Source organism: Miscanthus floridulus, chromosome 3, assembly GCF_019320115.1.
Source record: "Miscanthus floridulus cultivar M001 chromosome 3, ASM1932011v1, whole genome shotgun sequence".
Classification (NCBI taxonomy): domain Eukaryota; kingdom Viridiplantae; phylum Streptophyta; class Magnoliopsida; order Poales; family Poaceae; genus Miscanthus; species Miscanthus floridulus.
The window spans coordinates 20,088,233-20,104,549 of NC_089582.1; the positions used below are offsets into that span (position 1 = coordinate 20,088,233).

Below are 16,317 nucleotides of genomic sequence, written 5' to 3' on the forward strand. Positions count from 1 at the left end.
GATGAAATGTTACCAATGTCAAAATCCAGAATCTGACAAGCATTCACATCAGCTAAAGAGGCACTATATTCATGACGAGATTTTCAGGTAAAAAATAGGCAACACCAGGATTCAAGGATCCCAAAGGACAACACACGAATATAAACACTAGTTCCATGTAAAAGAAGTTCCGGAACCATAATATTCAGATGAAGGTAGGCTTCATTACAGATCACAGCCAGACACCCATTGCAAGGACTTCAGAGTTCAGATACATTACAGCATTTGTGTTACTAAAGAAAACTAGAATTATTCAGTAAATAGCAACCGAACATAAAGACTCCGAGCAGGACACTCCATGGATCTGCCTACTTGGATCTCTGCCTCATCTTCCGTCGCTTCCTCTTGAGCCGTCTCATCCGCTTCTTCTTCCACTGCACATCAGACAAACAAGACAGTATCAGAAAAGCCGCAAGATGCATTTCAAAAACTGAAAGATCAAAATGATGCCAAGGAAAAAAAACAAGAAAGAAAAGGACAAGCCAACATCTACAACAGCATGTATATTACTGGGAATTTCTTGGATCATTTTATCCGAATGAAGAATCACAAGTACTACATCCCAGAAAAATGCCAGATCATAGTCAAATCACAAAAAGAACAAAAACATAAGGAAAAGGAGGTGACTGCAGCATTCAGAATGAGTAGGAGGGTATTTCTCATCACTTAGATCAGACACAGTATTTCTTTCCTCATCATGCCAATCAATTAAATATACAAGGCAAGAAAACAGAAACTAATCAATAAAGAAACAAGAGTTCTCTCAGACAAATGCCTCAATTGTCCCCATGGTTTAATGGAATGGATTAGATCGGACTCGTCATATTTGTTGTCTCATCACAGAGAACAGTGCAATACCACAAAACAAATACAGATTTGAGAGTAACACAAACAAAGCCACTGGTGATGCTACAGCTCAATTATGTTGTTTAGTCCACCCATGACCCCTTGGCCATCACATGTAACAAACTTGTCCACCAGGGCACCTACTATTATTCAAAATATAAATCAATGTTTCAACCCCTTGCTTGGGACCATGAGGCCTTTGCAGCATCAATAGCACCATCAACAAATCACATGCAACATTTTGGTCACATATTCTACTAGTTCCCACAATGCTACTTAAAAAGACTATTTCAAAGAGTATTTGTTAGTAGTAAAATCCTTGCTGCAATTTGCATTAGTCAAGTTTATACCTTAGGCCTTGTTTAGATCACCTCCAAATTCCAAGTTTTTTCACTCTCTCTCCATCACATCAATTTTTAGCCGCTTGCATGGAGCATTAAATGTAGGTAAAAAAAATAACTAATTGCACAGTTTAGTTGGAAATCACGAGATGAATCTTTTGAGCTTAGTTGGTCCACGATTGGACAATATTTACCAAATAAGACGAAAGTGCTACTATTCATCGGGTTGAAATTTTTTGCAATCTAAACATGGCCTTAGTGAGTTAAGTTGAGTCTTAGCTGTACACAACCAGTTGGAGTCAAGCCTTTTCGATAACAGTAAGTTACCAATGAGCACAAAGCATCAAACTCAACTGATCAACAATTACTAAGTGTTATTTAATTTGCAACGGCCAACAATTAGCTCAACAGTAGTGGACCTAATAAACAAAACAATCATGGAATGCATTCAAAATGAATAGGAGGAACTTATCATCCAATGAATCAGACACAATCTTATTAGTTTCCTCGTAATGGGAGAACAATCAAACAATTAATATAGGCAACACTAGATCAACATTGTCGTGTTCTCTCAGACAAATGCCTCGATTGTCCTCAAGGTGTAATGGAATGGATTAATCGGACTCGTCATCTGTTTGATCACCACAGAGAACACGACATATTCTATTTATTCGGTTAAGGTTGGATGTTCGGCCCCCATCTGAAGGTTATTCAAGTCCAATGAAATACAACATTAGTACGAGACGATTTGATTGCATTAGCAATCTCGATTTATCTGCACTGTTCTAACAATCAGCACAGCTGTTCAATTGGAAACTAGGGAAACATTAAATCATCAGAAGAAAAATACCAGTAGATATAGATCGACGGAACGTTGGCATTCACAATGAGTAGGAGGAATTTCTCATCTAGTAGATCAGACTTGTATTTTTTTTCCTCGTCATGCCAACCAAAAAAAGGCAAAAACAAACAACCGAACGACATTACAACAGGAAACAAAATATATACTAGCATCACTACAGCAAGAGCGGTGGGTTCTCTCAGACAAATGCCTCGGTTGTCCCCATGGTGCAATGGAATGGATTCGATCGGACTCGTCATCTGTTTGCTCATCACAGAGAACCACACCACACGGCGCAAGGCCACTAAAGTAGTACGAAAAAGAGGGCGGCGCAACGAGATTCATAAGAGGGGACGGGAGCTCACCTTGGCCCTCATCGCGGCGGGACGGCTGCCTCGCGCTCTAGCCGGCGCGACTCCTCTCGCTCTCGCCCTCTCGGAGGGGGCTGGGGAAGAGAGGCTTGTGATGCGATAGCGGCGGCGGCGCGAAGCTCTCGCCGCGTCTCTATATAGGAGAGCCAGTGGGCTAACCCTAGCAAGGGATAACCGGAGGACCAGCCTTGGGCCAGATCTACCCAGCTACAATGGGCCTCCATTACAAAAGCATTGTGGGCCTTTCTACGTCACGACGAGCCCCTGTCAAATCTGCAGTCCACTCTTCTTTAGGTCCTCTCAAATCAAGATTGTCTGTTTCCCTTTCAAAAACTCAAGGTTGTTTGATTTCAAACTTTTGATTCAAACAGAAGGTTTTCTAAAAGTGTTTTTACTTCTAGCCTAGTGTATCAAACTTACCATAAGCCACATGTTGAAAGAATTGGCACAAGAATGTGCCAAATTCATAAAGAATATGCTAAAAATTTATAATTTGGAATAAAGAGGACGTGTAGGAACACAAGTTAATGGAGTAGTTCTCCTCTATTAAATATTTGCTTGGCAGAAATCCTGCTAGCGATCTTCGAAATAAAAACAAGTTAATGGATCCCACAAAAAAACAAGTTTATTGACTAGTTGAACAAAATAATTTACATATGCTTCAACTGGGTAATGTAAGTACTATTATAACAAGGCCTTTTTCTTTATACAAGGTACAACAAAGCCTTAAAGACAGTTTCAAAACACGCGACGGTGCCGCTGTGTAAGAGTGGGGTAGGGGTTCGGGGTTTTCTGGACCTGCGTGAGAAGGTCAGCCTAGGGGTGTATACATCTACAAGGCACACCAACATTATTTTTCAGATGTGAAGAAAGAAAGATCTAGGTGGTAAGTCCAGCGCAATTAGGCTCCCCTCCTGTCGCCCCAGCGGTTAAGTGTCAAGGCGAGAGGATCCCATTGTTCCCAGTGCCACCACTCGTCATCGTCGTCGTCCACAGGTTCGCCACGACCGGCGGTGCCATCAGATGCGGGAACGGGTTCGTCGGCGGGGCTACATCCATCTCGCCCTCCAGCATCTTCGTCACCGCACTCATCGGCGGCCTCGCCTCCGGCATCTGCTGCACGCACCAGAACGCCACCTTGCACATCCTCTCCACCATCTCCTTGCACTGCTGCCGCTCCAGCTCGTCACCCACCGCCACCGCCGCGGCAGCAGCCGCGCTACGAGTGGTGCCACGTCTCGGTGGCGCGACGATGAGCTCCGCGAGCTCACCTCTGTCGTACTTGTTCCACGCCAGCATGGGGAACCACCGCTGGCTCTCGGGCGCCGCCTCGTCGAAGTTCCTCCGCCGGCCGACGATCTCGAGCAGGAGCATGCCGAAGCTGTACACGTCGCACTTCTCCGTGACGCCCGACATCATCCACATCTCCGGCGCTGCGTACCCGGGCGTGCCGCGCACGCAGGACACGGACACGTGCGTGTCGGCGCGGTTCACCAGCCGCGCCAGCCCGAAGTCAGCGACCTTGGGCGTCAGCTCGCCGTCGAGGAGCACGTTCCCGGGCTTGATGTCGTAGTGCACGATCTTCTGCTGGCACTCCTCGTGCAGGTACCGAATCCCCCTCGCGACGCCGACGGCTATGTCGCGCAGCTCCGGGAGGCCGACGCCTACGTTCTCAGCGCCCCGGCCCAGGAGGAAGGCGTCGAGCGCGCCGTGCTCCATGTACTCGTACACGAGCGCGCGCAGGGCGTCGTCGAAGGAGAAGCCGAAGAGCCGGACGAGGTTGACGTGGTGCGTCCGGCCGATGGTGCCCACCTCCGCCATGAACTGCGCCTCCTCGGTCTTCTGGTCAAGGCTGGCGTGGAAGACCTTGACCGCCACGGCGAGGCCGTTGGGGAGCGCGCCCTTGAACACCGTGCCGAAGCCGCCGGCGCCGAGCCGGGTGGAGTAGCCGCGCGTGAAGCCGGCGACCTGCCGCGGCGTGAACCTAAAGGGCTTCTCGTGCCTGATCTCCCAGAGGAACTTCTCGACGGTTGCGTGCCTGATCTGGTGGTCGGACACCACCGCGTAGCGCTGCGCCGGCGACGTGCCCCTCTCGACGCCGCCGACACACGACTGGGCGCGTCTGTTCATCACGCAGCAGAGGAACAGCACGCCCAAGAAGGCGACGATCGCGACCAACATGATCGCGCCAATAGCTGAAAGAGTAGATAGAACAAATTAAAACGATATCAGCAAGGAAATTGACACGGTTCCTGATAAATTATCCAGCAAGAGGCCGGGATCGATCAGATGCTCACGCACCAATGGGTGGGATCACCATCTTAGAGTTCTTGGCCGGCAGGAAGTTTGAGTTCAGTGCAGAAATGAGAGTGACGTACTGGTTCATATATCCAGCGCCGTCGTCGACCATGGAAAGTCACAAACCATCTAAGATGGAGTATAAGAACGGAATACCGAGGAGGACAAGCTGATTATATATGGAGTATGAAGCACGCATCCTTCTACTTAATTCATTCGGAGAGAACATGTCGCTGTCTTCAATAGCTAACCTACCCAATCACGTCAATAGGGGAGTGTTTGAATACCGGTAAACAAAGGTTATATATTAAACATAATGTGGTTAGGAAAAACTTATCTTTGACACCTAGTCCTTTGACAACACCGAGTCAAGATTAAAAAAAAAGTATCAGACTAACTACTAACAAGGTGTATATTTGTTATATATATGATACCTTAATGCATCCATTGACAAGTGGACACTAAGGTTGTCATCCAGTTGTATCCAAAACCTCCATAGACGTGTTGGTTATACCTTGGCCTTGAGGCCTCGCCAGGCCCTAGGGGCAGGGGGCTTCGCCAAATAGGCCCAATCATCTTCTACAGATAACCACAGAGCAGTGGCGGAGGAAGGATTAAAACTAAGGTATGGCGAAGTTTGTAATATAGATATGAAAGGTAACAATGTCCAGTGCATCGTCATTCAATTTACCAAAGCGTGTAAAACACAAATGCCAAATATTTGTGTCAAAATTAACGTGTAAAACATTGCAAATTGTAATAGGTAATGATAAACCACCCATGGATGTGCTTGTGGTGAAGATGGCTATGGGCACAAGTGGGCCATGGTAACACGCATCATTGGGCCCAAATATAATAACGGTTCACTTAGCCCAAGTCTGTCCTTTCTCCAGCCGAAGGAGCTTCTCTCAGAGTCAGCCATGGTGAACGACAAACATGGACGCACATGACCTGCAATTCACACTGGATATCCACGCCAGAATTGATCCTCCGCCCCTGCCACAGAGTCAAAACATAGTCCAAATTATATGTATCTCTTTTATCAATAATTACCATTTTTAATAATTTCAAGGAAGACAAAGAAAGGATCCATGCTTATTCCCAGTGATATGTACCAAATCGTTGAGCGCAAAATTAGGAAGTCAGCGAAGCGGTTTAGCAGGTTTTTGGAACAGCTTAACCAGTTTGGACACTACTGGCTAGCATCACCCGATCAGTAAACATACCTTCGGAGGTGTTTTCCCAAGCCACAAAGTCTTCACATATATTACGACTTAAAGGAACTTTTAGTATCGAATTAGCAATCTCCTCAGAGTGTAGCACGCCTGCACTAACTCCTCATTTTATTGTCCTTGTCGTTCATCAATTAGAAAATCCACCTTAAGATCTTCCGGTGGGCAAATTGTTGTAAAACACGTGGTATCCAATGAACACCAGATAAAGGTATTGTGTTACCATTGCCAACTCTCCATACAATTCCATTCATCAAAAGTTTCTTCCCAAAATTCAAGCTTCTCCAAGTGTATGAGGCATTACGAGTGCAACCTGCTGCCTCCCAGAAGGAGGAATCAGGAAAGTATCTATTTTTAAGCACTCTAGCACATAAAAGAGTCAGGCACACTAAATAATAGCCAACATTGCTTTGCTAGAAGTGCTTAATTAAATATTGTTCCATATCTGTAAAGTCCATCCCTCCCAATGCTTTTGGTGCAGTCAGCCATTCCCAAGAGCGCCAATGCAATTTCTTGTTTCCATTCTCGATGCCCCACCAATAATTAGAGACAATTGATCTCATTTTATCACAAATGCCAACTGGTATCTAGAAGCAGCTCATGATATATATAGGGATAGCAGCTTGGACAACAGATTTAAGCAAAACTTGTTTCCCGGCTTTAGATAACGATTTATCACTCCATCCATAAACTCTTTTCCACATTCTTTCTAGCAGAAAAACAAAGGTGCTAATGTTTTATCTTTTAATACAAGTCAGCATATACCTAAATAAAATAAGTAGATTGCAGTGCCTCATTGTAGATGTTCAGCTCATTCATTACTCTTTTTTTTAAAAAAAAAATCATCAGGACATCGGTTCCCAAAGAAGATGGATGACTTTTGCAAATGGACTCTCTGTCCAGACCCTTCACTATAACACTGGAGTAGTGATTTCAGTGTTGAGACACTTCGTTTATCCCCCCTTGTAAAGAAGATGCTGTCATATGCAAATAAAAGATGGGATATTGATGGCCCTAAATTCCATTCCTTAACCCTTTCAAAGAGCCTTCTTCTTTTTTAATAAGCGTGGCAATCCTTCAGCGCACAAGAGGAAAAAAATCTGAACTGATTGGATCTCCTTGCCGAATGCTTCTTGTTGGATAAAAGGTTTGAGTTAATTAATTCACCATTAACCCTTATGGCATAGTAGTAGCACACCGAGGAAACACACCGCATAAGCTTCTGTGATACACCACGTAAGTAAGCCCATTCCACCCTGTCATAAGCTTTCATCATATCAATTTTCAAAGCAAATAAAGAAGGGTGTCAACATCGTGCCTGCCGTCTAAACGCGTCGATGGATCCCGGCCGGGAGTTCGTGGTTTGACATGGACATCATCGTACTTTTTGGCGGCTTGGTTTTTGGCTCCTGCAGGTTAATTAAGTGTGCGTGGGTGATACATCCAAGTTCTTATATTCTCTGATGATGCCATATTCTTGCTAGCTGCTCCTTAGCTACAGCTGAGCCAAGAAGTCACTCCACTAGGTGTAAGTGCGGGCGCATCCACGCATGCATTTTTTTTTAAACGAATCAGTGAGGAGAGCTGTCGATTATATTAAAAAGAAGAATAATCTGGGCAGTACAACAGAGCTACGAAAACAACAACTAACACTAGAGAACAGACTTTAGAACGATGTCCCAATTTAGCATTAGCCTCGGCATTTTTTACCACCGGGACTAAAGGATCCTTTAGTCCTGGTTGGTAATACCAACCGGGACTAAAGGTTCCTGCCCAACGGTTGTCCGCGGGGCAGGGATCTTTAGTCCTGGCTGGTATTACCAACCGGGACTAAAACTTTTAGTCCCGGTTTGGATGATGCACCGGGAATAAAGATTGATCTTTAGTCCCGGTTTGGCCCCCTAACCGGGACTAATTATTCCGGCCTATAGACCAGCTCATTTCTTCCTCCCCGAGCCCGAGCCATTCCATTCAAACTCACTGTCTCTGTTCTTCAGCTTGCTGTTGTTCTTGCTCTCTCCCCCTCTATTGGTGTTGCTCTTCGATTTTGAAGGTAACAAACTTAATCCTCTTATGTTTTATCAGTAGCTTATCTCATTTTGCGATGTAGATGCATGTGTAACTTTATATGTTGGACTTTATTATGATTTTATATGTTATTTTTAGCTCAAAATCACATGATGATTTGCATATATGTTTGGATAAACAAAAGTTAAATTAGTTCATCAAAATCACGCCTCGCTCGTCCTCGCTGGAGCACGCGTCATCCTCGTCCCCGGCGGCTTACGTGATCTTAGAATTAATTTTTCCATGAAATAAAAAACTTAGAAAATAGTTAGAAAATTATAGAAAATCCGTACTAGTTGAACTTGCGGACCGTGTTCAGCTCGGCGAGCATGTTCTCTGCCGAGCGGTAACGGACGTCAAGGAGGAGCTTTGATTTTACGAGGGAGAGCGGCAACGGTCGTGGAAGACCGTGTTCCCTTCCTCGTAGAATCGGAGCTCTTTCTTGGCCAAGTACGGTGCCGTCCGGTGGAAAAATGCTCACCGAGATGATCACGTAAGCAAGATCAACTAGTACGGATGGTTATTTATTGAAACATGTTTTTGAGCTATAATTTGATGGATATTTGATAACTTCAGACCTACAAATGCCATCTACAAATGTTACTATCCTCGGCAACCTAAACGCCCGCGAGCTCACCGATATCGAACAGGTCACTTAGAATTATTTTTTCCATGAAATAAAATACTTAGAAATCATGCCTTTTATTTTTTAGAATTAAATTTTCCATGAAATGAAAAACTTAAAAAATAGTTAGAAAATTATAGAAAATCCGTACTAGTTGAACTTGCGACCGTGTTCATCTCGGCGAGCATGTTCTCTGCCGAGCGGTAACGGACATCAAGGAGGAACTTTGATTCTACGAGGGAGAGCGGCAACGGTCGTGGAAGACCGTGTTCCCTTCCTCGTAGAATCAGAGCTCTTCCTTGGCCAAGTACGGTGCCGTCCGGTGAAGAAATGCTCGCCGAGATGATCACGTAAGCAAAGTCAACTAGTACGGATGGTTATTTATTGAAACATGTTTTTGAGCTATGTGATTGTTTGGTATTTTACTATTATACATAGTACATATTTCATGGTTTAGTTAGATAAATAAATAATTTTAGTTTTGTTTAAATATATTATTTTAGAAAATATGAAATTTACACTAGTTTGTAAAAATAAGTATAGAAAGTAGATGACAACTGGTACCGAATCCTCGGCCTCTCGTTCGGTTGTGAAACGACTGAGGCCAGAACTCCCTCTCATTATCTGCGGCAAGTGTAAGTAGAAGATTGTGATGGAGTACCGAGTCAAGAGACAGGGACCCAACAAGGGTCATGTTTTCTACAAGTGCCCGGATCGCGATGTGAGTTTCTTACGCATTTGATTATTATGGCTAATTGACCTGCTTTTCTTGAATATTTTTGACTAAATATTTTTTGGCTTTAATTTCAGTGGGAGGGCAATGGATGCGATGGTTGGTACTGGGAGGAAGATTATGCTACATACGTGCAGAATTCGGGTGCGCTTGAGGTAGCGGCTGCTGATGATGAGGCAGTGAGCCAGCAGGAGAAGCTTATTGATATTCAACAGACAAATGATTTGTCTGTTTTAGTTGCGTACGGTCATGAAATAATTATGTTACTGAAGTGCATTGCAGTTTTAGTTTGTTTAGTGATAGTTGGGATTGCTTACGTTGTAGCCAGGCTTAGTTAATTAATCAACCGTGTGTGTTATCTATGTTGTGTAATAAAATACTTAATTATGTTCAAGGTTTTCATAATTTGTCATGTAATTGAGATTATGTCACGCCATTGGATGTACAATGCCGATCGCCGCTCCCAAGACTTTATTGAGGGCGTGCACTATTTTTTAGGTGTGGCCGAGGCAAATAAGCGGGATGGTTTCATGTGCTGTCCATGTGCCCTATGTAAGAATTTAAAGGAATATTCAAGCTCAATGAGTCTTCATTCACATTTGCTTAAGTCAGGTTTCATGTCAAACTATATATGTTGGACAAAGCATGGAGAAAGCGGGGTCATGATGGAAGAAGGTGAAGGAGAAGATTTAGACATTGATGACATTATTGCTCAGTATGGTGCCTTTGATGATACTACAATGGGGGGAGATGAAGAAGAGGTAGCGGCAGAAGATGATCTCGGTGATGCTCTTGGCGATGTCATTCGTGATGCACAACAAGAATGCGAAAGTAAAAAAGAGAAAGTTAAGTTCGAGCGCATGCTTGAGGATCATAGGAAGTTGCTATACCCGACAGCCGAAGAGGGGCAAAAAAAGTTGGATACAACACTGTAAATGCTACAGTGGAAAGCAAAGAATGGTGTATCTGACAAGACATTTGGAAATTTATTGAACCTCATAAAGAAGATGTTTCCGAAGCCAAATGAATTGCCCACCACTACGTACGAAGCAAAAAAGGTTGTCTGCCCTTTGGGATTAAAAATCCAAAAGATACATGCATGTCCTAATGACTGCATCCTCTACCATGGCAATGAATACGAGAATTTGGATGAATGCCCGGTATGTAAAACAGCGCGGTATAAGATCAGGCGCGATGATCCTGGTGACGTCGAGGGTGAACAACGTCCTAGAAAGAAAATTCCTGCCAAGGTTATGTGGTATGCTCCTATAATACCACGCTTAAAACGTTTGTTCAGAAATAAAGACCATGCAAAGTTGTTGCGGTGGCATAAAGAAGACCGTAAGGTAGACAATATACTGAGACACCCAGCTGATGGGTCCCAGTGGAGAGCGATAGATAGGGAATTTCCAGAGTTTGCAAATAAGGCTAGAAACTTAAGGTTCGCCTTAAGTACAGATGGTATGAATCCTTTTGGGGAGCAGAGCACTAGTCATAGCACTTGGTCAGTTACTCTATGTATCTACAACCTTCCTCCATGGTTATGCATGAAGCGGAAGTTCATTATGATGTCGATCCTCATCCAAGGTCCGAGACAACCTGGCAACGACATTGATGTCTATCTAAAGCCATTAGTTGAAGAACTTCTAGTTTTATGGAACAAACCAGGTGTACGTGTCTAGGATGAGTACAAACAAGAACACTTTGACCTACGAGCAATGTTGTTCGTAACAATCAATGATTGGCTTGCTTTAAGTAATCTTTCAGGTCAGACAAACAAAGGATATAATGCATGCACACATTGTTTTGATGACCTTGACAGTATATATTTGAAAAGATGTCGAAAGGTCGTATACCTTGGCCATCGTCGATTCCTTCCTTTGAATCACCAAGTAAGAAAGAAAGGTAAGCATTTTAAAGGTAAGCCAGACCACCGGAAGAAGCCTCATAACTGAACCGGGGAAGATGTACTTATAATGGTCAAGGATGTGAAAGTAGTATTTGGAAAGGGACAAGGCAGCGAATCTGTTCCCAAAGATGCTAAGGGACACGCACCCATGTGGAAGAAGAAATCCATCTTTTGGGAGCTACCCTATTAGCAAGTCCTAGAGGTCCGCAACGCAATCGACGTGATGCACCTGACAAAGAATCTTTGTGTGAACCTGTTAGGATTCATGGGTGTGTACGGGAAGCCAAAGGATTCACTTAAAGCACGTCAGGACTTGCAGGGCATGAAAGAACGAGACAACCTTCATCTAGAGAAGACAGATGATGGACGTCATTACTTAAGTCCTGCTAGCTACACGCTTAGCAAAGAAGAGAGGGATAGCATGTTCGAATGTCTAAGCAGCATCAAGGTCCCATCATGATTCTCCTCCAATATAAAGGGTATAATAAATATGCCAGAGAAGAAATTCCTAAACTTAAAGTCCCACGACTGCCACGTGCTTATGACACAATTGCTTCTAGTTGCTTTAAGAGGAATTCTACCTCCACATGTATGTCTAGCCACCGTGAAGCTATGTGCATTCCTCAATGCAATTTCTCAGAAGGCAATTAATCCAGTGGAACTAGCTACTCTACAGAATAATGTGGTTCAATGTCTTGTCAGCTTTGAGTTGGTGTTCCCTCCATCCTTCTTTAATATCATGACACACCTCCTAGTTCATTTGGTGAAGGAGATTAGTATTCTTGGACCTATGTTCTTACATAACATGTTCTCCTTCGAGAGGTTTATGGGAGTCTTGAAGAAATATGTGAAAGTCCGTTCTAAGCCTGAAGGAAGCATCGCCTAGGGCTACGGAACAGATGAGGTCATTGAGTTTTGTGTTGACTTTATTCCTAACCTTGCCCCGATTGGCGTTCCTGAATCGCGACACGAGGGGAGACTCAGTGGTAAAGGAATTTTAGGGAAGAAAACATATATTGGCATGGAAGATGATTATTTCAATAAAGCACACTACACAGTTCTTCAGAACTCGTCATTGGTGCATCCGTACATCGAGATACATAAGGAGTTCTTACGATCTAAGTTTCTAGGGAAGACTGAAGCTTGGATTAGGCGTCAGCACATGGAAAGTTTTAGTGGTTGGTTGCGAAAAGAATGTCAAGGCGATGACAATATTGATGAGCAACTGTATTTGTTGGCTAGGCAACCATCGTGGCATATCCTCACGTACCAAGGGTACGAGATAAATGGGAATATATTTTATACAGTTGCCCAAGATAAAAGGAACACCAATCAAAATAGTGGTGTTCGTATAGATGGCACAGATCCAAATGAGAATATACAAATATATTATGGCCGCATAGAAGATATATGGGAACTAGACTACGCACCTAATTTTAAAGTCCCTTTGTTCCGATGCCAATGGGTGAAGCTGACCGGAGGAGGGGTAACAGTCGACAAAGAGTATGGAATGACAACAGTGGACCTCAACAATATTGGGTACAAAGATGAACCATTCGTCCTTGCTGCCGATGTGAGTCAGATGTTCTATGTGAAAGACATGTCTACAAAATCAAAGAGAGGAAAAAACGAAGACATCAACTCAATGATCAATGAGCCAAAGCGTCACATAGTTCTTTCTAGGAAAATAAATATAGTGGGAATTGAAGACAAGTAAGACATGTCAGAAGATTATGAAAGAAATGTCCAAATTCCACCCTTCATAGTGAAGAAAGATCCAAGCATCATGTTAAATGATGAAGACACTCCATGGTTACGACAAGATCATAACCAAGGGTCATACGTCAAGAAGAAATTCACTGTTGTGCCCGCATGATACAACGATGCACTGTTGTGCCATTTTTTCATTTGAGAAAGTTTAAACAAAATGTAGTTCAAATTTCACAAGTGTGTTACATAGTTTTAGAAAGTCTATATGAGATTCAAGAATTTATGACTAGTGTTTGATAAAACTTTCTCAAATGGGAAAATGAGCTATATAACAATTGTAGATCTTGCTAAGATGATCAAACTTGGTATTCAGAGTTTTTTCATCTGAGGTCATTTAGTGTCTCATTTGAGCAAGTTTGACCAAGTCAAATTTGGTCAAATGAAAAAACAACACTTTGACTCTAGTATTATGAACTCTAAATGACTTCAAATTGAAAAGTTTTGAATACCAAGTTTGTTAAAATAATCAAGATCTACAATTGTTGTTTTGGTCAACTTTCCATTTGAGATAGTTTGGATGGTTCAAATTTGTGATTTTTAAATTTTGACGCCTACAAACTAGTTTTCGGAACCTTAGATTGTCTTAAATTGAAAAGTTTTGAATAACAAGTTTGTTCAGATTATCAAGATCTACAATCCTTATATAGGCCATTTTTTCATCTGAGAAATTTTGAACAAAATGTAGTTCAAATTTCACAAGTATGTGACATAGTTTTAGAAAGTCTATATGAGATTCAAAAATTTATGACTAGTGTTTGATAAAACTTTCTCAAATGGGAAAATGAGCTATGTAACAATTGTAGATCTTGCTGAGATGATCAAACTTAGTATTCAGAGTTTTTTCATCTGAGGTCATTTAGTGTCTCATTTGAGCAAGTTTGACCAAGTCAAATTTGGTCAAATGAAAAAACAACACTTTGACTCTAGTATTATGAACTCTCAATGACTTCAAATTGAAAAGTTTTGAATACTAAGTTTGTTAAAATCATCAAGATATACAATTATTGTTTTGGTCAACTTTCCATTTGAGATAGTTTGGACGGTTCAAATTTATGATTTTTAAATTTCGACGCCTACAAACTAGTTTTTGGAACCCTAGATTGTCTCAAATTGAAAAGTTTTGAATACCAAGTTTGTTCAGCTCATCAAGATCTACAATCCTTATATAGGTCATTTTTTATTTGAGAAAGTTTGAACAAAATGTAGTTCAAATTTCATAAATGTGTGACATAGTTTTAGAAAGTCTATATGAGATTTAAGAATTTGTGACTAGTGTTTGATAAAACTTTCTCAAATGGGAAAATAAGCTATGTAACAATTGTAGATCTTGCTAAGATGATCAAACTTGATATTTAGATATTTTTCATCTGAGGTCATTTAGTGTCTCATTTGAGCAAGTTTGACCAAGTCAAATTTGGTCAAATGAAAAAACAACACTTTGACTCTAGTATTATGGAGTCTAAATGACTTCAAATTGAAAAGTTTTGAATACCAAGTTTGTTAAAATCATCAAGATCTACAATTGTTGTTTTGGTCAACTTTCCATTTGAGATAGCTTGGATGGTTCAAATTTTTGATTTTTAAATTTCGATGCCTACAAACTAGTTTTCGGAACCATAGATTGTCTCAAATTGAAAAGTTTTGAATATTAAGTTTGTTCAACTCATCAAGATCTACAATCCTTATATAGGTCATTTTTTCATTTGAAAAAGTTGTAGAACAAAAATACTACATTTTCTTCATTTTATAGGTTCAACAAAAATTTCGTGTCATTTTGGTAAAAAAATCGAGAAAAAATTGAAACATTGACGTTACAATAATGTGATAATAAATTTCCTACCGAATAATATTAGTTTTATTAATTTTAAGTTACAAATATATTTTTGCATTAACAAAATACTTAGTATTAGTAACATTTATATTCTATATTCATAAAAGAAATTAAAAACTTTAGGTTACAAAATTTTCCTATTTACAATAAATAATTAGTTAATCAATAGTATTTTTAAAAATAAATATTGCAAAGTATTGAAGTTACTATAGAATTAATTAGTATTAAACAAGGAGAAAAAAATCAAAATCCCAGGCCTTTCCAATTACTCTAGCGGGCTGCCAAAATTTTCAGGCCTTCAGTCCCGGCCCAGGCCAGGAACCGGGACTAAAGGGTGGGCGGAATTGCCCGCCCAAAAATACCTTTAGTCCCGGCTGGTAACACCAACCGGGACTAAAGGATCTTTAGTTCCGGTTGGTGTTACCAGCCGGGATTAAAGGGTCCTGACCTATATATATCGAACGGTTCCTCTATTCATCTTCTACTTTTCGATCTACAACGTTGACCGATTGACCGGACCCACATGTCAGCGACACAGAGACTCTGGACCCACATATCAGTAAGTGACGTCATGCTAACGTCATGACAACGTCACGCGGGTCCCACTTGTCAGTAACAACACAGCCGAGGTGACGTCATGATGACGTCACGGTGACGTCAGCTGCTGACGACAGCAACTCTGGCCCCACCTGTCATTGACTATGATCCGTTGACCGTTGACTCGCCCATTGACTTGACGTTGACTTTGACCGGACCCACATGTCAGTGACTCAAGAGCCCCCGGTCCCACCTGTCGGAACTGATGACGTTGATGACGTCATGCTGACGTCAAGTTGACGTCAGCGGGACCCCACCTGTCAGCTCGGATCGAGATGATGACGTCATGCTGATGTCACACTGACATCAGCATGCCGCGTGGACCAGTCACAGTGTGACAGTGTCAGCCCAGGATTAATTCAGCCTTTTTCATTTTCAGAGATGATTTAAACTTCGGAAATTCATAACTAATTCATACGACCTCAGAAAAATATGAAACTAGGACCAAAATTCATCTAAAATCGAACTTTACGCAATGAACCCATATTTGAGTGCATTTGGCTCTTTTGAATTTTCATTGCTTCTTTGTGCTATTCTATAGACGTCGCTAACGCGACTATAATTCGATCGTATGCAGACTCGGAGGAGAACTAGACGGACGAGGATCGTGAGTACCGTGAGGAGTACGGAGACGACTACACGAAAGGTGCCACATCCCACCTAACCTCGTAGCACCTATTACGCATGGCTCATATAGAATTGCTATTGCTTTACTTTATTGTTATACTCACATAATGATAGGACTTGCATGGTAGTATGCTTACCTGATGGCCTTTACCTTGACGCAACCTTACCCCTGCTTACCCTGCTATTAGGC

At 42.0% G+C, this 16,317-nt stretch overlaps 1 protein-coding gene, 2 long non-coding RNA genes and 5 other non-coding genes across 8 annotated transcripts; 1 reads left to right on the plus strand and 7 right to left on the minus strand.

The window, feature by feature from the left end:
- Window positions 1-137: 137 nt before the first annotated feature.
- LOC136545153 (uncharacterized) lies at window positions 138-2,582 on the minus strand. The gene is made up of 2 exons (XR_010780933.1): window positions 2,433-2,582; window positions 138-413 (listed from the first exon to the last, which is right to left on the minus strand). It is a non-coding gene; the product is annotated as an uncharacterized lncRNA (long non-coding RNA).
- LOC136547722 (small nucleolar RNA Z105) lies at window positions 675-743 on the minus strand. The gene has a single exon (XR_010781683.1). It is a non-coding gene; the product is annotated as a small nucleolar RNA Z105 (small nucleolar RNA).
- On the minus strand, window positions 798-885 carry LOC136547797 (small nucleolar RNA SNOR75). The gene has a single exon (XR_010781750.1). It is a non-coding gene; the product is annotated as a small nucleolar RNA SNOR75 (small nucleolar RNA).
- LOC136547801 (small nucleolar RNA SNOR75) lies at window positions 1,793-1,877 on the minus strand. Its single transcript, XR_010781753.1, has one exon. It is a non-coding gene; the product is annotated as a small nucleolar RNA SNOR75 (small nucleolar RNA).
- Window positions 2,108-2,175, minus strand: LOC136547723 (small nucleolar RNA Z105). The gene has a single exon (XR_010781684.1). It is a non-coding gene; the product is annotated as a small nucleolar RNA Z105 (small nucleolar RNA).
- Window positions 2,262-2,347, minus strand: LOC136547799 (small nucleolar RNA SNOR75). The gene has a single exon (XR_010781752.1). It is a non-coding gene; the product is annotated as a small nucleolar RNA SNOR75 (small nucleolar RNA).
- Window positions 2,583-3,146: 564 nt separating the features above from the next.
- Window positions 3,147-4,795, minus strand: LOC136545155 (G-type lectin S-receptor-like serine/threonine-protein kinase At1g34300). The gene is made up of 2 exons (XM_066537180.1): window positions 4,740-4,795; window positions 3,147-4,633 (listed from the first exon to the last, which is right to left on the minus strand). Exons 1-2 carry the CDS (start codon window positions 4,756-4,758, stop codon window positions 3,375-3,377), a joined length of 1,278 nt encoding a protein of 425 aa, XP_066393277.1. The 5' UTR covers window positions 4,759-4,795; the 3' UTR covers window positions 3,147-3,374.
- Window positions 4,796-9,255: 4,460 nt separating this feature from the next.
- LOC136545156 (uncharacterized) lies at window positions 9,256-9,948 on the plus strand. Its single transcript, XR_010780934.1, has 3 exons — window positions 9,256-9,381; window positions 9,471-9,634; window positions 9,816-9,948. It is a non-coding gene; the product is annotated as an uncharacterized lncRNA (long non-coding RNA).
- Window positions 9,949-16,317: the final 6,369 nt, after the last annotated feature.